Source organism: Vollenhovia emeryi, unplaced genomic scaffold, assembly GCF_000949405.1.
Source record: "Vollenhovia emeryi isolate VEMERY1.0 unplaced genomic scaffold, V.emery_V1.0 DF939207.1, whole genome shotgun sequence".
Taxonomy (NCBI): Eukaryota; Metazoa; Arthropoda; class Insecta; order Hymenoptera; family Formicidae; genus Vollenhovia; species Vollenhovia emeryi.
This window is the reverse complement of record NW_011967159.1, coordinates 15,979-43,917: the sequence shown is the minus strand read 5'-3', so window position 1 is coordinate 43,917 and position 27,939 is coordinate 15,979. Positions and strand designations below refer to the sequence as shown.

Here is a 27,939-nt window from a genome sequence, read left to right as displayed (position 1 = left end):
GCCCGGGGCGAGCCCGAAAGTGTTTTCGCTGCCCGATCAGAAAGTACTGGGTCATGACGAAACATCGGCATCGATCGAACAAGTATGTACCGCATGATCTTGATTCCCTAATAACGTTGTTGCATTACATACGTCATTAGTCATCGCAGTCGTTGCACGAACTCATTTCTTCCCATTGCTCTCGAGCACGAGCTTCGGTTGCTTCACACGCCACCGTGCTACGATTATAAGATCTACTTTTTTTTCTGCTTGTAATGACAGGACTTTCGTAAGGTCCTCCGTATATCCAGTGAACGTTATCAGTATTCATCTTACGTTAATTTATCACGATAGCGTATTTCGCTGGTCTTCAAAGCTCCAAAGTTTCGTGAAATAAATTTACAACAAAAAACACGTAGTAAGTGTATTAAGTAGGAAATTATTAAGCGTACTAAGTAGGAAACGTTAGATACGATTTGCACGTTGATTTACGTAATAATTTCATTAACAATTGCATAACGTAAGAAGGCTTAACGAGCGGCATTTCCGCGAGCGCGCGTCGCTGAGCTGCGAATAAAACAGCGGTATGAATTATCGGAAGCGGCGTATGAAAAAGGCAACTGTAAAATGGTACGTCGCGCATTTGCTCGCTCTCCGGAACGCCGAACGCCGGGACGGAAACATAATGGACCGATGTCCGTTCAAGCGTCCGCTCGATCTCGATATCGATCGCCGTTAAGTAATAGCTAACGGATGGATGGAATTGCTCGTGTAACATTCCGATCTTTCGTTCGTGATAAGGAAGAGGAACGAAAGGGGTTTCTTTATGTCTCCTCGATCGAGAACGTCGTAATGGTCTCGCTTAAAAAGAAACGCTTCTTACAAATGTTCTCCGAAAGGGAGAGAAAAAGAGAGATCGTTCGAAAGTTTACTTAAAATTTCTTATACTGCAATATACAACTGCCTTATCAGTTGTAAGAAATTTCTAATTATTTTATATTCTGATATGAAACAATATTCGTGTCGAAAGACACTAAAGAAGTTACTGAAAAATCGTGGCTGCCAATTGTGAGACTTGCTAAATTTCAGCTTTGCAGCGCTACTTTCTACCCGCTCCACTATAAAATTAACGTGGCTGGGAAAAAAATTGTTCTTGAATTTTAAGTTTATTTCTAATTAATGGCTTGAAGCTTGTACCTTCAATTAGTCGCAGCAATCAAACAAGTTTTATTGGAACTTAATAAAGCAGTACCTATGGGAACCAGTTTTTATATTTTAAAAGGCATCTCAATTTCAATTGATAATAACGTGGATACTGTCGGCAACACGGTCTTTCACCCTGTCTCGTTGCAAGAAAATATCGAGAAAAGAAGTGGACTCCTTCTTTGTTGACGTTCACCAGCCTGGTGACTGTCTCCCACTTGGAGACCGCGAGAACTCTTCCCGCGTCGCCGAGAAGTAAAACTCTCGGACGTTTTCCGATCTCCAACAGTCCCGAACTCGTCCCCGTCGACGTGCGAGCTCGTTAAGGCCCCGCAACTTGTAGCTGGCGTCAGCTCAGCCTCTTCCTGATCTCGTCTCTTCCTGAACACCGAAAGGAAGGAAGGAAGGAACACGTCGCGCTGAAATCAATGCCTGGTATCCTCTGGGCGCGAGAAGCGTCTTCTCCCGCGTGATTAAGCGAGAACACCACGACCGATAAGATCGAACAGACTAAGAACAAACGTCAAAACAATAGGGGGACCTCGCGTCTGATCTCACGAGTGAGATCATATTAAGGGGAAGGCGGATTCATCTTTATTTACAAGGTTCATCGACTGGGACGGCCGAGAGAACAATTGTAAATTAATACAGGCGAGAGGGTTCGCCGATGTACCGGTGGTGAAATTCGAAAGAAGAATACAAGCGGGTGCGTCGTCGTAGTGTAGACGTCGAATTAGCGCCAGGAACAGAATTTATCCTCCGTGATGAGGCAGAGATTCGTGTGTTTTCTGTGGACCGCGTTGATACTGCGGGGAGACGTCCTCGTGGCGGCTGAGGCCGATCCTGCAATTTTGAATGGCGCCGATTTGTCTCATCTTCAACAGGTGAGTGATAGAGGCTAATGTCTGTCTCGTACGTTTAATTGTTGAATCGGAATCGCGAAGATGCATCTGATATCGCACATGATCCGAACACAAAGCAAATAATCCGACCAAAGTTTCTCCACTTGATGATTTACTTTATTCTCTAATTAGCTCGTTTTATTTAGTCGGAAAAGTGAAGGACTATCGAGCGACACGACAATTTTCGTCAGAATTACTTTCATTTTCCTTAATTAACTCCATCGCGCGACTTTCTCTCTCGCGTCAAAAAACTTTCTTCGATCGGCCGGCAAAATATTTGCGTAATGGAAGTGTAACGGCGCGCGAGATTCGAGGCATTTTGGATTAACATTTGACGAAAAGCGGCGTTCGGCAAGTCCGATTTTCCAGTTTAATCGCGATTCAGTTCCGCTTCATCGTTCCAATCGATGTGATGCCATTAATCCATAATCGCGAATTTTTGCATAAATTTCCGTCAACTCATGGACTGACGGAAATAACAGGAAAATGTTTATGGGCAAAGTAAAAGTGGAGTTCTTTGCATTTTAGTCAGTCGCGAGGTAACTTAATAACGTTCTCGAGAATGGGGCCAACTCGCGGCTTCATAGTACATTAATTCGCGTATCTCGACCCAAAAGTCAGTCGGCGATAAGATCAGCGATTTCCACTCTCGTTTTAAAAGCAGCAATCTATACTGATAAAATCGTATAAGCGCGAAAAAAAATCAGAATGCATTTGGAATTATCGCTGAAACGGCACTTACGTCCAAATGAATTGTACAAACCGCAGAACGCTGTGGTGAAAGTAATTGCTTCATTATTCTCACATTTTATTACCATGAAAATTTCGTCCGTGGAAAAGTCATAAAACTTGCACTCTCGTGAGAAGTCGACTTTACTCCTGCTAAAGGGACGTTTGCCTGCGCGAGAATGTCTGATCACTATAAACAATCGAACAGATAAATGTGTTATTAAAAGATATTAATTGTAATAATACATAATTATTAAAAAAATAATTCATAGTCACAAATGTAACTGTAAAATATAAAGATGAGTACTTATTTAATTTTTAACAATAGAATAAACTAATCTTTAGAAATATAATTACATTTGAGCGCGTTACATTAATCAGTGACACGATACTTAACTTTGCCATCAATACATCTGACTTTTCACTTGATTAGGAAAAGAATGAGTGGCCAATTGAATAGTGATTGAAAAGTATTTTTCGCTCAAGTTGAGGCTTCGTGTTTTGACGATTCCAGAGGCCCGTCATCAATCTCGCTCGCGTTTCCGCAATGAATCTTCTAGCGTTTGATTGGATTCGTTTCGAAATTTCTCCAGGGACTCGATTTAATGTATTGCCCCGGGCACGTAGATTACTCGAGCGCGGACGAGTATGCAGATTTAATGAAATTGCTGTACGCCTGACGTAATCAGGCCGTTGCCAGTGCGCCCGTTGCATCGTGAATCCTTCGGCTATCTGCTTCAACGATCGTAGTGAAATTTCCGCCGGCGAGACAGTAAGGTGCGCAAAGAAGAAGAAAAAAAGAATCGCGCTTTACGTTAATTACGCCCCCCATTCGTCTTCTTTCATAAAGACGAACGTGGAATCTATATTCGCGTCTCACGCTCACCTGTTCATCGAATGTTCTTCCCAATGTTTTCTATTCAAACAGAAGGCGCAGGAAGCGAGTATTGCCTAGAAAGCGATACCATCTATCAGTTTAAGTAAAGCACTTTATGCAGTACCAGTTTCTAGATAAGCAAATTCGACACTATCACGGGCTTCCTTTTTCCACAGACGTTCTTTACAGTTGCAAATACAACTTTTACTTTAATTTAGGGTAACACGATATCATGTGCCTCCTTTCTACAATACTTTAAAGCAAAAGTAAGGTGGAAAAATCATTTTCCATCCCTATCAACTTAATAACTATAAAATGTTCTAGATATTTTAGTACAAATAAATATGTTTGATAAACCAGTTTTATATAAGATTATACGATTATATAAATTAAATTAAGTTTGAAATATTGGCACTTTTAGAAAAATACTCTCGCTCAAAGTTCTTTTCCCAATTGGCACTGTATATCAATAAATATATAAAATATAGGAAATACAGTTTTCACGAGATTTCATGAGATTTTACGAGATATAAACGCACGCAAAATTCAATGGCGTCAGCTACGTGAGAAAAAATTAATTAACATACGATAAGCAATTTTGTAAGATTTGGCAATTCGATAGCCGAATGCTTTCGATGGTTAAAATATTGTCGGCGACTTTTCTACATCGTAATGTTTTACTTTAACCTACTTCCGTTTGATATATGCTTTCACAAAAAGAGAAAGATAACTGTTCGTGTGTCAATTTGAATATTCCTCTATCTTTCTCTCAGATCGATCCGTTCATTGGTTACGACGATAGAACTCTAGAAGCGCGAGATCGTAAAACAACAGAGTCCGCACGAAAGTAGAACCGCACGAGTGCTCACCCACTAACAGGATGACTCTTGACCCCCCCCCCCTCTCTCTCTTTGCCTTCTCTCTCTCTCTCTCGTTTCTTCTTCCACGCTTCCGCTCTACGTGTTTTACATCTGGACCATGATATCCATCCCGCGTAGCCTTCTGAGCACCGTCTCATTCTAATTGCTAGGTTTCTCTCTGAAATCGATTCCCTGCGTGAATCGAGAGTCCCGTGCTGATGAAAAATTCATCAGTGTAAAGCGCAGCAGGATTTAAAAATATCTTGGACAAATACGAATCCTCTTAGGTGACAATTGTCAAATTAATGATAAACATGCAAAAGCTATTGTACAGAAAGATCTTAGCGTGTCAACAATTCTCTTAGGTATCTCGGTGTATATAAACGATCTAATCTCTCTGTAAAATTGGCTTTTATATACTAATGAATGATAAATAAAGCTGTGTGAATCTCTCTCTTTATTTGTTCTAAGAGAAAAGCGTTCTCTTGAAAAGTAATTGTCGTTAATTGAGGATACATCGGGAATGGATACGCGTGGATCCAAACGGTGTGGAACGTGTCCGATCGCGGGACCTTTCACTCAGTCTCAGGCCACCGAGAAAACGTTCAGGTTTCCATGTACGGTATGAAAAGTATCTCGTGCGCGCGCGTAAGAAGAAATACGAGGGACATCCAATTGAAGTAGCTTCCGGTTGAAGCGTCTCCTCTTCCGGAAGCTTCTTCAACGAGGTACGCACAAGCGTACACACGTCGCATGTAGGCAGGAACTTTCTAATACGCGAACAACGAGGGAGCATTCATCTTTATCGAAGAAGATATATCTCTAACTGATTAGATACACACACTTGATATTCAGTACAGCACGGCGTGTTTTGTTTGATTAGTATAAGGATAATCTCGCGTAACGTTTGCATTAGCGTTCACACTTTACAGTCGGTTTTTCATTATTAATACTGAAATAATGAAACCCACTATAATAAATAAAAAATATATATTATATTATAAAATAGCATAATTTATTTTATAATACTATATATTTGTTCTATAAAATATTCCTACTACCGAAAAATATTAAAAGAAAATTGTAATAATTAAATGTATAAAGTAATCTATTTTATTATATGTATTATTCGTATATTAGGTACAAAACAGTCTTGTATTTTTACGAAGAAACATATTGTAAAACAATACGCACGGAGATCATCTCTTTTATATAATCGCAGTAGAACATGTCGCCATCAGCATTATATTCCGTGATCAGTTAACAGTAATCAGTAATGAGCGTTAACGTTCCTCGCGGCTTTTCCGCAATTTACATAAGAGGCATACGGTTTTCACCGTTCCACTTCGATTTGCTCGTAATCTTTCGCGTGAACGTGGAGCAATTCACGCAACATCACACCGGGCCGTTCCGCGAGATAAATATTGAGCAAAATTAAGGGGCGCAATTTTACGCGCGCGTAATTACAGGCACAAATGCGGGCATACACACCGCCGTGTTGTAATGATTTTCTGGCACGCGTTAGAAATCGTCTTCAAATCGCCGACATGTGACCTGGTACGCCTGCAAAAGCGATTTTCCTCCGTCGTTCGTTCGTTGAAACGGTGCTGGCGGCTGCGGTGCCCCTCTTATCCCATATTTCTTTCTCCCGATAAGGAATATAGTTTATTTAGAGCGTATCTAGATTAAATACAGACAATAAAAAAAAATTTTTCCTTATTAAAATACAAAACACCGCGAGAGAGGCGCACGTTTATTAAAATACTGCCGAGATACCATACAAGTGAAAATAGTGTACACTATATCTACTTAAGAAACATTTTATATACAATTCAGGGAAATCGCCATCGGTTTCTACTACCTCCGGAATTATCCAATCGATGTGAATTCTTTAGTTCCTTTTTTGGGATATTTAATTTATAATATTAATAAACCTCGCCTTCACACGGGTCGCGAAACTTACCTGCAAATGGATCGCCGCGATGAGGAAATATCGGATCTTCGCGGTGTGAATCTTACCTAGCGACACGAGGTGAGATCGAGGCGAATATACATACAGGACAATGGGTGAAGGTGAAGGATGCTACGCGTGCTCTCTCACTTTCTCCAGAAATCTATCTCTGAAAATAACGTAGCGGGAGCGGACACGGTGCGACGACCCGGGCAAAATTTGGTTATTTTGTAGGAGAGATAACGGGACAGGTGAACGGGTGCAATTAATTTCTCGGGCGAGGAAATTACGCAATGCCGGTATTAATCGGGAATCTCGTGAATGTTCTGCGCAGAGTGGAACGGACTGTGAAGCGTGTATCGGAAGGAAATTGGTATCAGCGAGTATCTTGTTGTGAAAGCCTATTATTCATTCTAATGAAATTAATTATACACGACACGTGGACGCGCATCGTGGAATAATCATCGATTATATCAAGTAAATCGCGCTGCGCTATTGTTGTCCAATTAAGCTATTGTCCAGATCGCGCGATGAAGATCTCGATAACATAAATGCGGAAGAAAGGTCGGCCTTTCATTCCGTAGGTCTATACGTTATACGTTAGGAGAGAAACATCTAAGCATTGAATATTATGAAAGGCCATTAACGAAAATTATACTGATGTAACCAAACAATGACGAGATTGTAAAGTATAAAAGATTATGTCAAGATGTTTATATGTGATAAATGAAATCGCGTGGGCGCATTTAATTTAATCAGATAGCAGAAGTAAAATTAGCATTACTCAACATAGAAATTTATCTAGAATCTAATGATAAAATTTTTTTTAGTCAATATTCAGCATAGGCTTTACGTCCCGCGATCTCTTCCGGACGCAACGCAAGTTCTAAGTTGGTAAAATTTTGTAAAATGCGAGAGACTAATATTTTGCGACGCGACAAATTTCTATTTAATAAAGAAACTTGGATCTCTCGAGCAATGAAAAAATCTCGCGGTTCTCCATTGCGTTAAACAGATGCAAGGTCTTCGATGGAAATCGAATCTATATTCAAGAGTTTTATTTCGAAAAGATTAAAAAATTCAGAATGAAAAGAAATCCCGTTTGTATTGTTAGCAATAAAATGTTCATTGAAATGAATATTCGTGCAATCTAGTTTTATGATGCAGCCTTAGAAGGCAACGGAAGAGTGTCGCCAGCTTTTAATCAACTGGTCCATCGCTGAATAATTTCTGCGAAAGTATTTTTTCGTCATTTCTCGCTTGCTGTCTACTTTGCTTGGTGCTGCCGCGGTAAAAGTGAAGCTATAACACCCGGCGTAGGAAAGACGTCTAATTAAATGAGATGGCAGATTGTTTCGAGAAGAAAGTTTGAGAAGATTTATGTGCGTTTTGCGCCAAGTGTTTTTTTTCCCCATTCGTAAAACACGCGCGATAATGCCGCAAATTCTGAAAGCATTATCCCGATTAGCGAAACAATTAGATCTCGGTGTGATCTCGTAATCGGTGCAATCGTGTACAACCGCAATTCTGCTCTCGTCTCGATTAAGTGGTGCAATCGTGTAATCGCGTCTATAATTGTAGATAATTAGCCGCGAACACACAGACACGTGTCTCGCTCGCCCCGCGGGCTCCTTCGCCGAAACCGATTATTCGCGTAACGTTATCTCGCGGATTGTAATCGTAACGATACGGGCAAATTATCCCGGAGGCCAATTGGCCAACGTGCGATCCGTTTCATTTTACGCAAACGCTGTTTAACGAAATATCCCGCCGAGAACAGTCCACCGTGATTTCGACACGTCGCACCGGACGGATCTTGCACGCGAGCCCATCTCCGCGATCTTGCGCAAACGTCCACGCGGTTAGTCCTTCAGAACTAAATTGCCGCAACGAAACAATCGTTTATGGTAGCGCGTGTGGACGATATACGCTCTCGCAGGTATCTATTACGATTTACAATCGGAATTATCGAGTGTTTGAGTTTCCTTTTGTAAAAGGAGGGCTTGAACGCGCGTCTATGCATCGACGCCGAGAAATCCATCTCGCGGTTGTTATTAAATTTATCGCAACAGCTCATCACGGAGTTTACGAGAGAGACGCGGCGGCGAAAAACGTTTGCCTATCGTAAACCAACATTTTTGCGTCGGGTGTGCAATTAACTTCTTGCCTTTCCCACCTCGCGGGCCTCTCGTCGAGGAATCTCGCTCGTGTCGATACTCGCGAGAGGAGCAGACGAAGGGGAACCATTGACGTTGTTACCGCATCGTTTCACTTTCCGGACACGGTGTAACGGCACGGCGAAGTCGCGCGATCGCTATAATTGGTCAAGCGTTAATAACAGGAACAGACGATCAAACGCTGCTTAAGACAAATTACGAGCGATCGAAGAGAGCGTGACGGGTAACACGCCGCGTAAGAACGCAGTATCTGTATCGGAAAGTGTTTATCGATCAATTTTACACGATAAGAGACGCGATAAATGAGTGTTCGGTAAGAGAGTCTCAGCTGGCGTCGCACCCTTTCTCGCGGCTGCCTTGAAACAACGTGCGCCCTTTTTTCCTATTACGCTCTTGGTCGCACTTTCTCCCATCTTCCTGCTCGAGTTGATTGGAAATTGACGAAGATGATTGCGAGAATGTTCGATTCGGAGAGAAGTTTTCTTTTCGCGAGCAAGTTATGATTTTCGCTGAGCTTTCTCGAAATTTGAATAAGAAGCGAAACTGGAATGTTTCGGACTTCCTGAATGTGTCGTCTCGATTGTCCCATTAATCAATTTCTCCTCGGTGGAAACGCGAGGCGAAGGTTAAACCTTTTTTCTTTATCGTCTTTTTCTCTCCTCACCCACTTTTACTACTTTGTCAACCCGTTTGCCGCTTGGCAAGTAACTTGCGCCAAGGGAAAAAAAACCTGTTTCGACGACAGACATTGTCGATATACTTAATGGCACGGCTGAATTCATTTGATATATTAAATTAAATGTACGGTCACAAATTTTCGTGTCGTGTTTTATGCGATATCTCTTTATTTGACAAGCGAAGCTTTACACAGTAAAAAATGATATTGTATTAACAATATTAGCTAAGTAGTTTACTTAGAAATAACCTTATTAATGAAACAAACCCGTCGTGTTCTTTAAGAAAATATAACTCGCTTCATCGATACTGTTATTGCATTCATAAGATTGTTGTCAATTAGACACTGCTGTGCTAATTAATATATCTTTTTGATTCCACGTAAACGTTATTTTTATTTCGCAAAATACTATTCAGATAGGAGAACCTAGGAACGTTATTTATGTCGAGAAAAGTGTTAAGAGCGAAACTATACATTTAACCGAATTTTTCTCATCTGAAAAATGCACAATAAGTCTCGTTCTTCCAATGATATAACTCACTATATAACAGCGATAGTTCAGCAGGCTGACCGTATAGAACTTATTAATTACATAGGAAATGTATCGCAGGTGCATTTAATCATATTTAATGAACCGGCGGTAATAAAAGAGTCGCAGGAAGTCCGCCGAGCCTCGAAAGCGTGGGCTCCTCGCGTGCAAAATTTTCTGGAGCATTTCTGGTTTCGATCGCCCGCTTCTCCTTTCCTCTTCGTTCGTGCGCGCGATACCGCTTGGGAAATCGCTTCCGATTCGTCGTTCCCTGCCGCGCAAAACTGCCCCGTGTTGGCAGGTGGTTTCAGGCATCGGGTAATAGCGGTGAAACGGAAAGTGTGAATTCCGAATGACCCCGGGGTGAAATTTCTCTCGACGAACCTCCTCGGCAAGAGGACACGCCGCTCGTTGTTACGAGAGAAATTTTCATCTACCGACTCGGCCCGGTGGAATCAGTAGAAACTGCTTAACGTCATGCCTATATCACGAGACACGGTAGTGTCTCGCGCCAAGTGTAAGCGTAGCTAGTACACGCGTGCTATGTTATACGGAATAATCAGAGTCCGAGCGCACTAGCCTCGATGCGAGAAGCTCCGCGCTTCTTTGATCGCGTGAAAATATATTAAATAGAAAACGAGTTATTTCTCATTTTGTCGACAAAGCCATAAGAACGATACGTACTTCGAGTATGTTTCATTAAAGGACGTATTAAAGATTCAAGCTGCGAGTGCGTGTTAAAATATTTCGAAATTTTGATGAAAAGCGCGCAAACGGAGATTTCAAATGCACTCTAAGCATTTTTACACGCTTATCTCGATAAAGACTGACTATCTGATTTAATCTCTATTGTTGAAGCGATCGTTGGTTCCCCAAGTATAGCCTGACAATATACGATTCAATACACCTTTGCTCGGTGGGGTATTCACAAAGGACGTGTGAAACATTTAAATGAAAGTAGGAATGTTACTGCGGAATTGGATTTGCTTCGTGCGGAAAGCTAACACTTAGCTCAATAGCAGCGCCTTCCGGGGCAGGATATGAAAGTACTATTGATCCTTAACTGGATAAGGTGATGTAGTTTATTGGATAAATGCCATTCTGAAAGTTTATGTTGCGGTTATTATAAAGTAAATACGGTCCTTTATTGGTGCGCCACATTGCGTTACTCTAGCAATCGGAAAGTACATCAATTTCCGGCAACTATTCTCACTCCATTAATCTGCAAGTCAGCGATAAAAGGAAACTTTGGTGGCGACGTGCATAATGTAATAATGTATATAATGGTGTATATAAGTAGTTCGGTGTAAACGCTAAATTCATTGTTTCAATTCACATGATGTGTATAGTTTTATCTATTGAGGATATTACGAAATATAGTCTGTTATTAACGTGATGGCCAAAATGATCCTCCTTATGGGGAAACATTCCTGTCTTTCGGCTCGAAAAGTGAAGGAACACTCGTTGCACAAGCCAAGTATGCGGCACCGCGTGTCAGTTAGTGAATGCACACGTTTGATCGTGCATGCCAACAAATTATGCAATCACGAGTATAAAATAAGAGTAGTGCAGTAAGAAGATTGCTAACATTATCTACTTACAGCGTCCTGATTTTCGATAAATTTCTGTACGAGCACGCTTCGACAATTTTACAGAACAGAATTTTACTCTCGACTAATGTTATGCTACGGTGATATTCCCTGTCAAAAATCAAGATTGAAAACGTGACATGCAAACAGTTATAGAATTCTAAAGGCCTTTGTCCACGATGCTAGAACATGATCCAAGTTCTTGCATCGTGGACACAGGCTGTAAATGAAGATGAAGAGGCCAGGCAACGATAAACGACAAAGCAACAAACATTTCAAGATTTAACATAAAGTTCCATTCCAACGATAATGAATTAATTTGATTTGACGAATGTAGAAAATTGCTAGACGACGCTTGGCTGGCAAATTCTAATTAAAGAAATCTGCCAGTCAAGCGTCGTCTAGCGATTTCCTACATTGGTTAATCATGTACTGCCGTCAAATAATTCTTTACGTAATTTGATTTCAATTTATCTTGGTTTCTCAACTTACGAAGTTTTAATTTTACTCGTAATTTTTAACTTGCGAGTTACATATGTCTTAGTGCTCGATAAAGACTTGATTTAACGAATAACAGCAGGTACATAAATCCGCATCAAGAGATACGGCGTATCGAGTTAGAAACACACACGTATGATCTCACGCTGCGTCTGGCTATGCACAATCCGTATCTACTGGCGCAATTAAGCGGCGCACGATCATCGTAAAAGCCAAGCGCGGTCCAGTGGCCGCGAGTTTCCCACAGACGGAAGAGAAAAAAAAAGGGGGAGAACGTTTATCCCAAGTGCGGTTTCTTGCTCCTTCTGGGCATTATAAACGCCCTCGATCTTTTCCTTGATCTTTGGACCGCCAGGAGAAACGATAATCGCCTCGACAGCAAGTAAGAGGATGCAGTGGTGTTATATGTTTTTAATGAGTTATTCCGTTTCCCCCGCTACAGTAAATTTCTTCTGCGGATTACGCATTGTAGAAAAGTGAGCAGGTTTAATGGCAAGGCTAGGAGTAATTTTATGTTTGACGTAAAGAGATTTTTCTAATTTGCGACGAAGGATGTTTCAGTAATTGCAAATGAGCGACAGCTGCAATGTTTCGTCTAATTGAGAAACCGCAATGTTTTGTTAAATTGAATAATTGAATCTTTGATATAAAAAAATGTTGCATCAACAATGTCAGTGTGATTGAGATAAAATGGTTGAAAGGTTTTTCATTCATTAATACTGATGTTAAAACATCAGATAGTTGTCTTAATAATTTGGATATTTAGTTCAATGCTTAAAATTAAAATCCATAGCAAATATACAATTGAGTGAATTATTTATGTTTGTGGTAGCCCGTGACATCCACATTCAAGCAACTGTACTTTTTCATTCAACAGCATTTTTTTCGTGTATAATTTAAAGAGGGTGTTTAAGATTGAGAAGCTGGAAAGAGCTGTAAGAAAATTTCATGGCTAATCTTCAAATGCTCGTACTCATTCTAAGGTCTATATTTGATACAAATTTCTTGATTGTCCTCTCTGTTTACTGGAGAACTTTTGACAGCCGGATAGCGGCGACCGGTCGCGAATTGCGGTCGCCTTATAGCACAAAAGTGAGAGGATTGTCTTTCACGAGCCGCGCTGGTCTCCGTCTCTGGTCAGACGCGGAAATTGTTATAATTCCAGCGATGATATTTTTCGATAAACGACACGTGATAACGATTATCTCGTGCCTATCGAGACCCGTTCGCAAGCGATTCGTGCTCTCTAACATTTATCCGCGTGGGTGGAGCACATCGAGAGCCATTTATTCACGTGCCAGACTGCCCCACTTCATATTTTTTTATATATATATATTTGCTAATAGCACTCGTATGTGTGTGTAACAGAATGATTAACTGTGGGCTGCGAGCCATTACGGCGATTGCATTCGGTCCCCTTAGCGAAAGACTCTTTGGCAAACGACTTGTTTTCGAGCATCTTTGAAATGCACGTAGGAGTTAAAGAAACGTCGCTTCACATTCGAAGACTTAACGTGAAGGAAGGAAATGAAATCCTTAAAAGTACTTTTATACAACAGACAGCAAATCTATGTTGTCAACATTTGTTTTCCCAAGTTTGTTTCCGCAATAAATCTTTTTATGAATATAACTGTCTAGAAAATCTGTTTGTCTTTGCCATTTACATCAAGACTTTCTTTCACATTAAGGCTTTATACATCTTACTCGAATTGCAAACCTGACACGATTTTCGGTTTGATCCGAACCGAATTTCCGCAAAATCCGAATCCGCGTGACGAATCGTCGAACAGGACCGCTCCGTCATTCTTGCTGCAGCGCTCCAAAGTTTCTCTGAACCCCGTCACTTTCTAGGCCTCAATTATCCTCTGACAGAAGCAGACCATTTCTCGAGGCAATCGTGCAAATTGCCAGATAGCTCATTTTCGCGGCTCTACGACAGAAATCCAATTCCAGAAAAGACATTAAAAGGCCTTTTTCGTCGCCGCGCGGTTTGGAGCACGCGCATTTTCTTGCGGAACGCGGGCGGATCATTTACGTACAACCCTTTCACGACACTTCGACATCCGGTTTTGATCTGATTTACGCGCGCCCCGGGATATTGCCGCACGCGTCATGCTGCATGCAACGTTGTTACGGAAACTGGTAATTACGCGTAGGAATCTGTGCAACTTAATCGGATCGCTTAGTGATCGGGCACTCTCGAAGGTTGCTACTTTTTAAGTACCGCTTACAAAACCGGGATCTACTATTTCCAGCTAGCACGTGCTAAAATAGAAAGTTCGAGGCAGACGCGTAATCGCCACATCGCAGTTTGTGACACTTAGCCAAGTGTCACAGCCGCGAGAGAGAACGACACGCCAATTCTTAATTGCTTTTGATTCGATCGGTTCGCGACCGATTCCGCGGAAAGATTGAGAACTACGGTCGATGATATGAGAAAGACATGTAACTCACGAAATGCGGATAACTCTAGAGACCGCCCCTTGCGTGCGTCTATGCGAAATTATTTCGTCACGCTGCGTGACGGTAAACTAGTACGACTGTGATATTGAAAAACCAGTATCGGTAACCTTGCACTTGTCAATCCAACCAAATCTACCTATTTAGCATACCAGGCACGATTGATCAAGAATGTAAACGCGAATTATTTTTTGGGAATTTTACTCATTAATATAATAATCTAAGTTAAATTTGCAAGTGTTCTAAACTTTTGCACAGAGATCTCGGATTAGTATCTTATCGTCGCTTCTGATAAGAACGAGAAAAATTGTTTAAATAATGTACGTTTTATTTATTTAATAAAAACAATGGTATGCAGATAATTATGACTTAATATCGATGAGAAGAACTGCAACGTAACGTGCAAACGTTTGTCAGAGAGATCTCTCGACGTTAATGTCAATGTCAATGAAATCGAATACGTGCAATTGACCTGGAACGCGAAGCGGAACATTGTTGACTTTGCATTGAAATTCATCGCGACCGAGTCATTTGCATCATCTCACTTTTCGCTGTTTAAACTATGTTATCTTAAGTCAGCCCCGATCTCATCTACATGTAACAATAAAGTTTTCTTAGAAACGCGCTCTGCTTTCCCGAGACGTTGAGCGACAGTTCCACCGTAAGATATAGGAAGTATGACATTCAGATACTGTAAAGTTGTAGAAAGAAAAGAATGTCAGCGGTTTCCCCGCTGAATAATAATATCGTGAGTGTCTTGTAAAAATGCGACAGCTGCGAACCGCACACGAGAAGACGCGTAATCATGCAAAACGCGGATATTAGCCGCAGGGCTGTGCCGTTATATAAAGAACCAGTACACACGTCGATCCACTCGAACAAGATATGTAAGTCGTTATGTGTGTGCGAAATGGAAACTGCAGTAGGTCGTACTTTCTACGAGAGGACGAGAAGACCTGTGTCTCACAACGGGCCGACGACGGCAGAAGGCACTCAGGAGAAAGGAAGATCGAACAATGCCCCTCTTAATTACGGCCGGCTTAATTATTCGCGTCTTTCTCGCGCGATACAGCCAACAACAATGAATTTGAGAGCGTGCTGTGCGCAGTATATCGGCAACAATAAAAGCTGTGATAATCGAATCAATAAGTAGGAATTTGCGGGGGAACAGTGTGATCTAGATCTTTTTAAATTTAATAGTATGGCACAAGTTGCGATCGTAAAAAGCTGTTGACTCAAAACTCTTCGAAAGTGCCTCCTAAATCGTTTGTTGTTAGAATTTGGGAGCTAACTAACATTGTGAATTTTGTAGAATTATATAAATGATACGATAATTCATCTAGGTTCTACTGAAGGTCCGTCTCAAACTGCGTCTATCGTGCCTCATGTAAATGCTACTATATAATTATAATATAATTAATCACAAAATATTAATATAAATTTCTTAATGCATTCTTTGTGCTGTACTAAATAAACGAAGAGAAACGAGAGGCTGAAGAAATATTATCGAAAAGATCATTCATCTAAAAAATAAAATAATATATGTTGTAAAATATATGTTGCTCTATTGATTCAAATTGAATTTTCGCGAGAGTGAATACACGTCCAGTAACCTTTGCTAAATCGCGAGAGTAATCTTCACATCGATTTTCCACTTGGTTTCTAAAGCGCCCCGGAGTATAAATCTGCGATAATTTATAAAGCTTGTGACATACACCGAATTGCCGTCAATTGCGTAGATTCGATTTGCTTTCGCTTTTATCATCTTTTACCGTGCTGTCATGCAGCACGTTAGCCAATGAAATATCCTACGCCGAGTGGAAATACAAAACGTACCTCGCAAAGTAATTAATCAGAGTAATTTATGAAAGCTGTCGAACGAAACCAACGAGTTCATACTATCATAGTCTTCGTCATACGTTCTCTGTAATATACGAAAGATTGATTGCATTCGCTACCGTTATAATCAAATTTATACTTCTACGCCTTTGACAGTACCATATATTTTTAAGTTTACTGAAAATTGTGTTCATTTACGAAAAATTAATGTCTCTTTATCGCATCATATAGAACACCCGTATAAATTTCTTGTTACGTCACCAAAAAATTATTAGAAGAGATCAATGACTGTCCTAACTGAACTTCAGAGGCATGCCGTAAACTCGTTTTGCTACTGATAAATGCCACTGGAAATCATAGTATTATATAATCTTGTATTAACGCGCTTATGATGTCTAGAACGTGCGCAAAAATTTAATCTTGCATAAGGTATTGCGCCATCGAGTAAATAAAGAGCAATAACCGCAGGAATGTATTTTAACGCGCAAGAAAACTTCACGGCGTTTAAATCGTTTTAGTAGAAAAAAATATGAATAAAAACGTGGACAATAATTGGCATTAAATAGACCATTTGTGACTTTGACAAGTTTTAACATTCTGCTGCTTCCTGAAAAAAGAAACATGGGCAATATCGTGTAAATATCTGGTTCTAGGGCCGCATCGTGAACGATCCGCGACCTCGTCTCTCGGTTTCCCAGCAAGCCCATATACTGAGTGATGTGCAGCAACACCAGCAACGGTACCGGCAACGTCCCACTCAAGACTTCAAGAATCCGCGGGTAACGTCTTTTCCCTCGTTCGAGCAGGCACAATCCGGCACGCCGTACTCCTCCCTGGCCAAGTACAAAGTTGATCGAGCGAAGCAACAGTTGCAACAGTTGCAGCAGCAGCAACAACAGGTGCAGCAGCTTCTGCAGCAGCAACAGCAGAAGATCGCCCAACAACTCGGTACTTCGAACTTCGTGAACAGCGGCGTGCAAGCGTCGCAATTCCAACAGCAGCAGCAGCCGCAGCAGCAATACCAGCAACAGCAATACAATCAGTACAACCAGAATAACTTCCAGAATCTTCAACAAGACTTGTCGCAACCGCTGTTCAGCGATCAGCAGACGATACAGCTACAGGAATATCTCGAGAAGCAGCGCGAGCTGGAACTGCTCCAGAAGCAACGGCAGCAGCTGCTGTACGAGCAACAAGAGGTGCGCAGGCAGCAGGAATTGCTGCGACATCAGCAACTCCAGAAGCTCACTTCCACTACGCCACTTCCGCCGACCGCGACATCGACCCCGATCGCCGTTAGCACCACTTCCGCACCGTTGCTGCTATCCTCGCCGACGGCGCGACGTATCACGCCATCGGAAGCGGACCTCTTTCTCAAAGCAATTGCTAACCACCAGAAGAAATATACAACGACAGCGGCGAGCACGACTACGACGACGACCACCACCACCACTACCACGCAGCCACCTCCGCCAGCCAGACGTCTGATTACATCTAATACTCATCAGGAGACGGATATACCGGAGAACCTGCTTAGCCTGATCCAGGATCAAGAGGGTCAATTATTGCAGCCAGGTAAACCGAAGCCGCAGATCAAGGTGATCTATCAGACCGATAAACCCAGCACGACGAGGCAGAATTCCGGCAGCAGAAACAGGAGTTCTCAACAGTCCGAGCGGGAACTGTTGCTGAGGCAACTCAAACTCGCTCTCGCTCAGTCCGGCGATGACGATGAGGCCAGGAATGTCACTACCAGGGACCTGATATTACCGAACGGCAAGAAGATTCAGGTTATCCACGCGCCGAACGGTTTATCTTCCATTGCATCGAGCGGAAGTTCTATCCAGACCTTGGCTGTGCCGTCCTCGACGACCATCAAGCCTCCGAAGGCGCTCTTCGAGGAGCTGACGAAGGGCGGCGTACTGCCACCGGGTGCCGATTTCGAAGTCATCCGACAGAAGAGCGACGGCAGACTCGAGGAGATCGGCAAGACACCGATAATCCAGAATCTACCGGCGAAGAAGGTCACGTTTGTCTTGTTGGAGGAACAGGCGGACGGCAGTTACAAGGTGCAGGGTGTCAAGGGTAATGCCAACGACAAGGAGAGCGGCACCGACGTCGAGTCCATCGTCGAGAAGATCAAAAAGGGCGAGCTGAAGCTGCCGCCCAGCTCGCTCGGACCGACCACGCCGTCCTCCACGCTGGAACACCTCGAGTCCAGCCTCGATCCGAATCTGATAGTGTCCACTGGCACGTCCAGGACGCCGTTATCATCTCTTCACTCCGTCAGCACGACGGCGTCGACCTTCAGACCCACCACCGTCAGATCTTCCTCGACCAGATACAGCGAAAGGTGATTATCGCATTCACATAATCCATTCTCCATCTGAATATTTTTTTGAATGTAGTCTACGATTTTGAACGGCGACGTAAAATCTTTTCAGCAAGTCGGCGACGACGGAATACATCCCCTACGTCACGGTGTCGCCCAACTCAGTGCCCACCACCGACAAATACGTGACCTCGGCGTCCAGCGTCACGGGCCACGTGTACAACGCCCTGAATACTAGCCCGACGAAGACAACCCTGTCGGATCACATTCCACGGGTGACCACCAAGTACTCGTCCACCAGGAGCCAGTTCATCCCGACGATGGCGCCGGTGAACGAGATCGTGACGACGGCGACGACTCCGGCGACCTACTCGCAACATACGCCAAACTCTTACGTCTATTTCTCCAAGCATTCATCTCCCGCGGAAACTTCGTCGACCTCGACGGAGGAGGCTGAAGTTTCGCAGGAACATCTGGCCACGTTGTTGAGAAAAGAGGGCCTCTTCGGTATGGCGAAGTACCTGAGGCAGTCGGGACTTGATAATGTGTTGAACGAAACCGGTGAGTTGAATGCCAAGCTGGATGGTTTAGTAAAATTAATTAACGGTATTTAATAATGATTCTAGTACTACGGGAATAGAAGTAGATTTTAAATAATTTCCTATTTTGTGAACAAAAATAAGAATTCTAGTCATTTTCAAATTTTCTCATAATTTGCATTATCAAATATTAACAGAATATAATTTATATACAAAATCAGAACCGGGACTAGACATTTTGGTGTCTAAAGAAGGCAAGTGTCTCGTTCGCCACACTCTAGTCCCGGCTCTGTACAAAATTAACAAAAATTTAACGTAAATACTTCAAACAAAAAACGTTATTTAACTCTATTGTTTGAATCTTCATGATTTTACAAAGCAAGAAATTCACGATCGTCCTGGCATTAACGATTTAGCTCGCGATTTAGCAATATATTCAGATCTGATTGATATTAACGTAATCGAAAGAGTTAAAAAGCATGGCTTATAAAACAAAGGTAGCGAAAAATTATAAACCAGTGATAAGCGACGATGCGGCGAGCTTTATGAAGGGCATTACAAAACGAATGGAATTTTCTGCGCAACAAAGACCGCCGCAGTCTTGTCGAATGGTATCGCAAGGCGGGACAACTTACGTCAATGTTCTTGAAGACCAAACGGGTGTACAAATGATCCCCTTCGGTGGCGAGGCGGACCCGTGCCTCTTTGCACAATCCACCAGCATTTGTACCTCGCGTTTCGCCTCAGTCGTGCAACGTTCGTCGGAAAAATCGTTCTCACGACTCGTTGCCCGTTTCGACACGCAGACACCTCTCCGTCGTCTACGAGAACAAAGGCGGGTACGCGTACCTCATTACGCGGGCTCTCACGAAGAAGACACGCGATTTCATTAGTCGTTATAATTATCGGCGTGTCGACTCGCTTAGCCCATTGTCTAGCTCGTCGGCCCTTTATCCGTGCCCTCTTTCATCGAGCGGGAGATCGAGAAACGAGCGTACCTCGTAAACTAAACGCATGAAAGTGCGCTAGATTACGTTACGTAACAGCAGCTCCCTAAGCGATAGTGTAACTTTTTCATTTTATTTCTGAAGAATCCAGTTCAAGTTGAACTGGATTCTCTTTGCAGCGCATTTAACGTGGCGCACGTCGATCCTTTCACGCGCTCCCTCGGCTACGAAACAATTTCTCGCTCGATAATTGATAAATGCAGTGCCTTGACTTGATATCCGTCGCATCCTCGTCAATTCCAAGAAGAGAGTCCCATCGCGAGGAAAACGCTCTTTTCACGTGTCGGCTGATTTTATTCGACCGCGTTCGCACGCTCGTTAGAAAGAAAATAAACCGCCGCGTGGTTTTTTTTCTCGCGTGCGAACAGCGATATTTCCTATAATGGATTCCCCGCCCCGGTAACAGTTCCGTTTCTGCCGATCGAGAAATGCAATCATCAGTCGGAACATTGTGCAACTTCGTCACGTTCTCCTGCGATATATGTATGTTTTCCTTCGACGAGGATTATAGATGTACTCATATACCTAGGCGTGCGCTACGCTCGTAATAGAAGGGAATGTCTAGCGAATATGAAGTGCAATTATGGATGCCAATCGCAAAAGCTGCATGAAATGTATACAACGATAGTGTTATCTCTTGACGTTCGATCAATGCGTCATAAGAATAATGCAAATTAATGAGACGATGTGAAAGGTTTCTTTCTAATCTCTAATCGTCGTATTTGAACAATTGAATCGAGTCTCTATTTAAAGCAAAGTCTAGTTAAGCGAGGAATACGATTTTGTCACCTATTCTCTCTTCTGAAGTTTAGTCTGTTGAAAATGTCTCGTTTCCTCGATCGTTAATTAAATTCAACGTGTTTGGACAATTGACTGGTCCGAGGAAAGACCCCAATCCCAAATTGGAGCAAAGATCTCTGTAACAATTACACTGCTCGGTAGTTTTGAGACACTTCCCTGCATTGTTTTGTGATATCATACTTCAGGTCCGTACACCATATTCGTCCCTACGGACAAAGCCTTCAGGACGTTAATGGTGCAGCTGGGAGGGCCAGAGAAAGCTGAGCAGAAGTTCCGTGACAATCCGAGGCTCCTAAGTGGGGTACGTATCGGTGCCAAAGGCATCATTAATAACGTATCTACCTAACGGTGGTTTTCACTGACACCAGTTAGCTAATCGTAATCAAGCTGACTCGCCACTCTTCTCGAGTCAATTAAACGCTAAGTGTTCTCCACGTAGTTAGCGTCTGGAAATATATACTGAGAATTCTTTGCGACAGCTTCTTCTTCACCACGTCATACCAGGAGCCTTCAGGATCGATTCCCTGCAGGACGAGATGACCGGCGTCAGTCTCGCGGGAACGCAATTGCGGGTGAACGAGTACGCGATGCAGGACCACGAGTGGAACGATGTGAAGGTAATTTTATATTTTAGAATTTTCTCCAATTCTGATGAGACCCCTTCTCTCACCTTCTTGTTATTCTTCATTCTAAGTAAAATAAAAAAATTTTTTTTAAGTTGTTGAGTCTTTCGTTCCGTTTGACAGAAAAAAATCGTTTACCTGTAAATTATTAATAGCTTGCGGAATCAATGCGATATTATTTTTATTATGTGATCGATTCATGTGTGTTCATGCGTGATCCAGTTTATTGACCTTTGCGAATATATTAGAAATCTTCCATTCACTCGATGAACATGCGTGAAATGCGACGGCTCCGTCATCAGCTTCTCACGATCTTTCGATCTCAGACAATAACGTGCGTGTCTTAAAGACATCTCGGACATCTTTTATAAAAATGTTATCAAAAAACATATCTTAAAAATACGTACAGGCATGTTTTTCTAATAATTCCATAAGTCTTTGAAATTCGTAATTTCTCCTTGTCTTAGTATCTCATTTCTCCAATTTTAATTTCTCTGTTAGACCACTTCAAGACGTCATAATGTTCTCTGGGATGCGCCCATTTAATATACATCAGACATTCGGAACAGATCCAACGAAGACGATTCCAATGCGGTCGTTTCTTTTCACTTGTAATTTCGCATTGTTTGCAAATAGGTGACGACGATAAACGGGGCGCGTGTCGCGCCCAACAAACGCGACATCGAGATCCCTCAGGGTATCGCCCACGCCGTCGACAGGGTCATGTTCCCGCTTCCAGTCGGAGATTTAGTGCAAACCCTGCAAGCCGATCGTGAGAGGAGGTTCAACACGTTCCTCAGAATGCTGCACGCATCGGGCTTGGAGGACACGCTCACAGGTAAATTGGAAATCCGTGCAAAAATTATAATAGTTTAAAAGGAATCGGTTTGTGCCACACGCGCCTTTCCTGGGTACGCCTGACTTGCAAATTCGACGGATCATCCTGAATCCTCGCCGTTCAGTAACGAAAGCTGCCTTTCTAGGACCGAAGACGTTCACCATCTTCGCACCGACCGATTCCGCTTTCACCGATGCGTCCACGAAGAACGGCGCCCCAATTTGGACCGATGAGGACGGGCCGGATGCGGCGAAGGCGATAATCTCGCGGCACGTGATTCCCACGACCCTTTATACGGCCGGCATGAGATATTACATTCAAAAGGACACTCTTCGTCCACAATCACCGGTTCACATCCACAAAAACGGAGGTGAGCAATTCAAATAATATAACAGCAAGACGTCGTATTTCAATAGATAATCTTCATGATGCATCGCATTAAAAAGATAAATCGAGAAATAGATAATCTCTCGGATGATTTAGCATACATTGTTGTTTCAGGACGAGTACGAATAAACGAGGCACACGTCGTGACGCACAATGTGCCAGCAACGAACGGTGTGTTGCATGCTATCGACGGTGTTCTATAAAACGACAGTTCAGTAATGAAAGCAAATTGACGATTAAAATGCACGGGTTGCAATCATGCAGGTGATAATCGTATGATAATTCGTCACAATTAAACGCAATTGTATCTATAATTTCTCGAAAAGTTGACGAGCTCGATATATCAAGTGAATGTAAATTGCTTGCGCGAGTGCGGTGAGATCCGAGTGGCAATTAAATCGAATTGTATCAAAGCGATTAGTATTAAACGCTCGCCGCATCGCGATTGGGTGTAGTCGTCGAAAAATTGACATGCCATAGGTCGCGAAATCGGAGGAAAAAGTAACGAGACCATTTTTAACGTACATGTGTATACATATTAATTTATATAAGATAAATAACATCAGAGATTCGTGTACTCGTGTCAGGCGCACAAGAGTATGGAATATTAATCGCTATTGTATAGAATGGTAACGCAATACCATGCTTAGCTCATAACTCATATCTTTTTATAAATAAATGTACAGAACGTATATCTCTGAGATTATATTTACAAGAAGGAGCCCCAACATTCTCCTGAACAGTGCTAAGTAAAATAAAACTTACACTTATTTAATAATCGTAATCACTAGAATTTTAAAAATTGCTGTAACAGCTGGTTTTATGTACAAATACTAGAAATAATTCTTTTACAGCAAATTAACGACGACGGCTATTTGAATTTAACTAAACAACTTCTTCAGAAAGTTATCTAATAATTTGTCTTGTACTTCTTAATTTCTACCATTATGTGATGGATGTTCGTAAGTTGCGTGCGCGCGTTTGGCGGCAGAATCTTGTGGAGGCGATTGTAATATTGCACCAACTGCGTCATTGCGCCTTGCACTAGCGTGCTGCCGAGCAGCAGACTGGGAAACGACTGTAACACCTCCCGATTTATCTCTTCTAACGCTCGTTTCCAATTGTTCGTAAAGGATTGCACTAGGACCAACGCTTTGCCCTCCTGCCGTTTCAAATCGTCCGCTTGGCCCTTCTCGATTAGCGCCTCCGATTCCTTTACCAACTGAATTATACTACCGAAATGCGGGCTCAAGACCTCTTCGATAAATTCGGATGAACGTGCACTTAACAGCTCCCGGAAGCTCTCCGCTTCCTTCGAGGTTTCTCGTGTTCTTTCCTGCAATCACAAATATAGTTTCTTAGTTCGTTCTTAATACATGAACTTCGATAGATTTTCCCATGTCAAATAAAATCCACTTACCATTAATACCCTGAGTACCAGATCATAATTGTTGATAAGAAATACTAATTGCTGCGTCCGAGTCGGAAAAATAGATGCCATTCTTAGCAGGAAGCACTGTACAGTTTCTCTCATTTCTGCTAATAACTGGATCGTGTCTTCGCAGGGAAATCCCTCGACTACGCTTACAATTGCTGCGCTAAACTCCGCATATCTTCGAGTAATCTAAACAATTGATGACCGCGTAAGAGATTAATAGTATTGCAATATTATATGGTAATCAAACGTCAGTCTCTATGAACAATTGCAGACACTTACATAATGTGGACCAGTTTCTTTGTGGAATTTTGATGGATCACAGTCTTTTACACTGTTTATGTTTAATTGAAACACCCACGCAAATCTAAAAAGCAGATATAATTTTGCAAATTGTGACGATGCTAAATACCGAGATGAATGTTATCGCGATAATTTTTTTAAGCACGGTTAAGTACCTAGGCCAAATTGTGGCTGTTAAAGTCTCCCAGTATTTATCCAACGCTGGTACAGTTCTTTTATGACATATTAACTGATAATGCTTCACTAAATGTAGGCAGAGAAACAGAGCAATCGTATCGTAACAATCCTCAACAAACGACTGCAAATTCTTTATCATAAGATTTAACGTTTTTCCCATGACCTGTCGAAAGGAAAAGATATTTTGGTGCATTTGCTATTTGATGTATACTTACATAAATATATCAAATCAATTATTAACTACTACTCGCTTACCTGATTGAAAATGTCTAATGCCTGTGCATTACGGACCTGGAAAAACTCCGTCAGGAACAGATATTCTCTGCAAGCATTATCGGCCAAGGCATATTGTTCACTTCTGAATAGGGCTTCGTAATGATACTGTAAGATTACAATATTAATTTGAAAAGCATGTTCTCGCAAGGGTACGTAAATTACAGTCATATATGTATCTTTGGTACTCACCCGTGTTTTATAGGCAGTATGTGGGACAATTATAGGCGCTTCCAATTGAGAAGTTAAAACCTGACCTCTCGTATCTATAGAAAAGACGGTACCTTTGTGCCTCAGCGTTGTCTTATGAAAAAGACTTCTGCTCGCCGTGTCTTCAACCCCCATTAAATCATCCTTCGACGTTCTCTCTTCGAACTTGCGAAAAGAATTGCAACTTAATATGCCAACTCATTTAAATAATATCTATTTGTCGCGTCTTTACCTGCAATTTCATTAGTCTCGACGAATAAGTCTTGAAGTATGAATATTGTATCTTGCTCATAGTATCGATGTATTCTCCACAGATCTCCTCGGCAACATTTCTCTCGTTTGTCAAGATAAACTCGAAGAAGAATTTGTACTTTAGCATATTGTTCTGCGGCACTTGGAAGTTTGCCATCGGCTTCCTAAATTTATAAATCTGCTCGAGCAAGTACGTCCTAATCTTGGCCATTGCCTTCACCTTCAACCTCTCCAATATATCCTTCACGTCTAAACAAGACTTGGCCTCCTTGAAACTTTGCTCCTTCACGAAGATGATCTTATGATTGAGAGTTTGTAGGTGAATCAAAAATTCCTTCTCCGTCACTGGACAGTCCATAATACCACTGCAAGAAAAGTAACGCGCGTTTAACGAGCTCGTCTCTCCAACATTCTTTCGCAAAGCGTTGATAAATGATCTCTTACGCGATCAGTGCCTCGGACACTGTCATGTCCTCAATAAATTGACTGAGCGGGCCTCGTATTATTTGTCTGTTGGACAGCTGCTGACTCATGGCGACAGACTTGCGTTGCAGGTAAACTATCTCGGAGCTGATACTTCCCAAAACTGTCTGGAAGTTCATCAGCATTGACTCCATTTTCTGTAAAAGGTAACGATACTAAAGCGAGTGCTTCCCTTTGTTCAATCCGCGGTGTCACTTTGCAAAGTTATTAAAACATTCTATGCAAACGATACATCTATTTCTTTACCACTTCTTACAACTAGAGACAGATAAATAGTAAATTAAACCAAAAGTTAAGCCACATTAGAGATGGACGTGAATAACGTCGGCGTTGTCAAGCGGGGCGTCAACAGCGGGTCCTAACCTCCAGGATATTGTCGCAGGCGGCAATCTGGTTGTGCAGCTCGGCTATGTTCTCGCTCTCCTTGATGTAATCCTGGATCGACTTATTCTCGACCTCCTTAAGCTCCTTCTCGATCTGCCTGGAGTACTGGCGCAGGTCGGTGCCAGTCTTCAGGACCTCCTGAACGACATCGTCGCCGAGATCCTGCGGCAGTTGCTCCTCGTTGCTGTCGAAGATGTCTATCTCGGCCATTCTCGAGTCCTTCCATACAATCGCAACGCGGCTAAACGAACGGCAATTCGATGCAATTACGGACTAGTCGAATGGCGATCGCCTCCTCGAGGGAGAGCTGCCTCGGTCGCTTCGCGTCGTGACGCACCTAACCTCGAAGCGCAGCTGTCGTCAACACACGCTCGGACCTCGGACCGCCAGCGCGCCTGTCCGCGAGGATGAGCCACGTGACCCACGTGATCCACGTGCGCACGACGATTCCCTCATCTCGGCTTCTTTCGGCCTAACCAAAATTCACGTCCTCGCCGCATGTCCTCGCCGATCTAACGGACCGTGTGTTTACCCTTTTTTTCGCTCCACCTTCAATGTGACCTGCTGCGGCAACAGGCAACGCATGACGTTCGCGAAATTTTCGATGGAGCCGGGGATTTCCAGTCGACTTGCGAGAGCTCATTTTTAACTCTTAACACATACATAGAAAGTACAAGCCTTATCTGTGATCTACTCTTTTGTAATCTGGTATCTTTCCTTTCTGGTTGTGTTCCGCGTTAAGTACGACTGCGATCCTCGCGTCATCGCCGCGGTGCGTGTCACCTCAGTTGCGACCATGCCCAGGTGCCCAAGAATTAACGGGTCCGTGAGGAGCAACTTCGATAGACCTCGTCACGGTGTCACGTGTAGAAAGGAACAAAGCCGCTGCACGCCGAGAATGATTGAATCCTTGACAGGCGATGAGTTTATCGCTCGTTATGACAAATTGACGGAGCTCAACGTGCAGCACGTGAATAGTCTCAGGATCTCCTCGAGTCTCCAGACCAAAAGGAAGAACATGAAATGCAACAAGATCGCGGCGGGTAAAATCGAGGGACAAGTCACGTTGAGTTCCTCAGACGCTGTGCCAGACGATACGACCCGTCCTGCGCAGCTTGCAAGCACGTCTCAGGTTTCCTCGAGTCTTCAGTCTGAAAGGAGCAACGCAAAATGCAGCGAGATTGCGGTGGAAAAAATCGAGGGACAAGCCGCGTTGAGTTCCTCAGACGCTGTGCCAGATGATACGGACCGTCCTGCGCAGCTTGCAAGCACGTCTCAGGTTTCCTCGAGTCTTCAGTCTGAAAGGAGCAAATGCAGTGAGATTGCGGTGGGAAAAATCGAGGGACAAGCCGCATTGAGTTCCTCAGACGCTGTGCCAGATGATACGGACTGTCCTGCGCAGCTTGCAAGCACGTCTCAGGTTTCCTCGAGTCTTCAGTCTGAAAGGAGCAAATGCAGTGAGATTGCGGTGGGAAAAATCGAGGGACAAGCCACGTTGAGTTCCTCAGACCTGTGCCAGACGATACGGACCGTCCTGCGCAGCTTGCAAGCACGTCTCAGGTTTCTTTCAGTCTCCAGTCCGAAAGGAGCAACGTGAAATGCAACGAGATCGCGGCGGGAAAAATC

General features: G+C 42.8%; 3 protein-coding genes across 6 annotated transcripts in view; 2 read left to right on the top strand and 1 right to left on the bottom strand.

Moving 5' to 3' along the window:
* Positions 1 to 31: 31 nt before the first annotated feature.
* LOC105561374 (integrator complex subunit 3 homolog) lies at positions 32 to 23,488 on the top strand. 3 transcript variants are annotated; one of them, XM_012011297.1, is made up of 9 exons: positions 32 to 82; positions 1,472 to 2,066; positions 16,923 to 18,622; positions 18,714 to 19,162; positions 21,134 to 21,249; positions 21,428 to 21,565; positions 22,208 to 22,409; positions 22,555 to 22,825; positions 22,872 to 22,939. In XM_012011297.1, exons 2-8 carry the CDS (start codon positions 1,947 to 1,949, stop codon positions 22,794 to 22,796), a joined length of 2,967 nt encoding a protein of 988 aa, XP_011866687.1. In that variant the 5' UTR covers positions 32 to 82; positions 1,472 to 1,946; the 3' UTR covers positions 22,797 to 22,825; positions 22,872 to 22,939. The 3 variants fall into 3 exon arrangements, with proteins under 3 accessions (XP_011866687.1, XP_011866685.1, XP_011866686.1); XM_012011295.1 differs by having other exon boundaries at positions 35 to 82; positions 22,555 to 22,779; positions 22,911 to 23,488; XM_012011296.1 differs by having other exon boundaries at positions 57 to 82; positions 1,834 to 2,066; positions 22,555 to 22,779; positions 22,911 to 23,488.
* On the bottom strand, positions 23,319 to 26,733 carry LOC105561375 (vacuolar protein sorting-associated protein 52 homolog). 2 transcript variants are annotated; one of them, XM_012011299.1, is made up of 10 exons: positions 26,656 to 26,733; positions 26,293 to 26,554; positions 25,891 to 26,066; positions 25,427 to 25,811; positions 25,177 to 25,359; positions 24,967 to 25,092; positions 24,690 to 24,874; positions 24,514 to 24,598; positions 24,217 to 24,420; positions 23,319 to 24,132 (listed from the first exon to the last, which is right to left on the bottom strand). In XM_012011299.1, the coding sequence occupies exons 2-10, from the start codon at positions 26,521 to 26,523 to the stop codon at positions 23,707 to 23,709; spliced, it is 2,001 nt and encodes a 666-aa protein (XP_011866689.1). In that variant the 5' UTR covers positions 26,524 to 26,554; positions 26,656 to 26,733; the 3' UTR covers positions 23,319 to 23,706. The 2 variants fall into 2 exon arrangements, with proteins under 2 accessions (XP_011866689.1, XP_011866688.1); XM_012011298.1 differs by having other exon boundaries at positions 26,293 to 26,662.
* A 43-nt stretch (positions 26,734 to 26,776) lies between these two features.
* Positions 26,777 to 27,939, top strand: part of LOC105561468 (DIS3-like exonuclease 2) — a 6,685-nt gene continuing 5,522 nt past the window's right edge. Inside the window, 1 exon segment of the mRNA XM_012011473.1 lies at positions 26,777 to 27,906. Coding sequence (XP_011866863.1) covers positions 27,110 to 27,906 — 797 coding nt within the window. The 5' untranslated portion in view covers positions 26,777 to 27,109.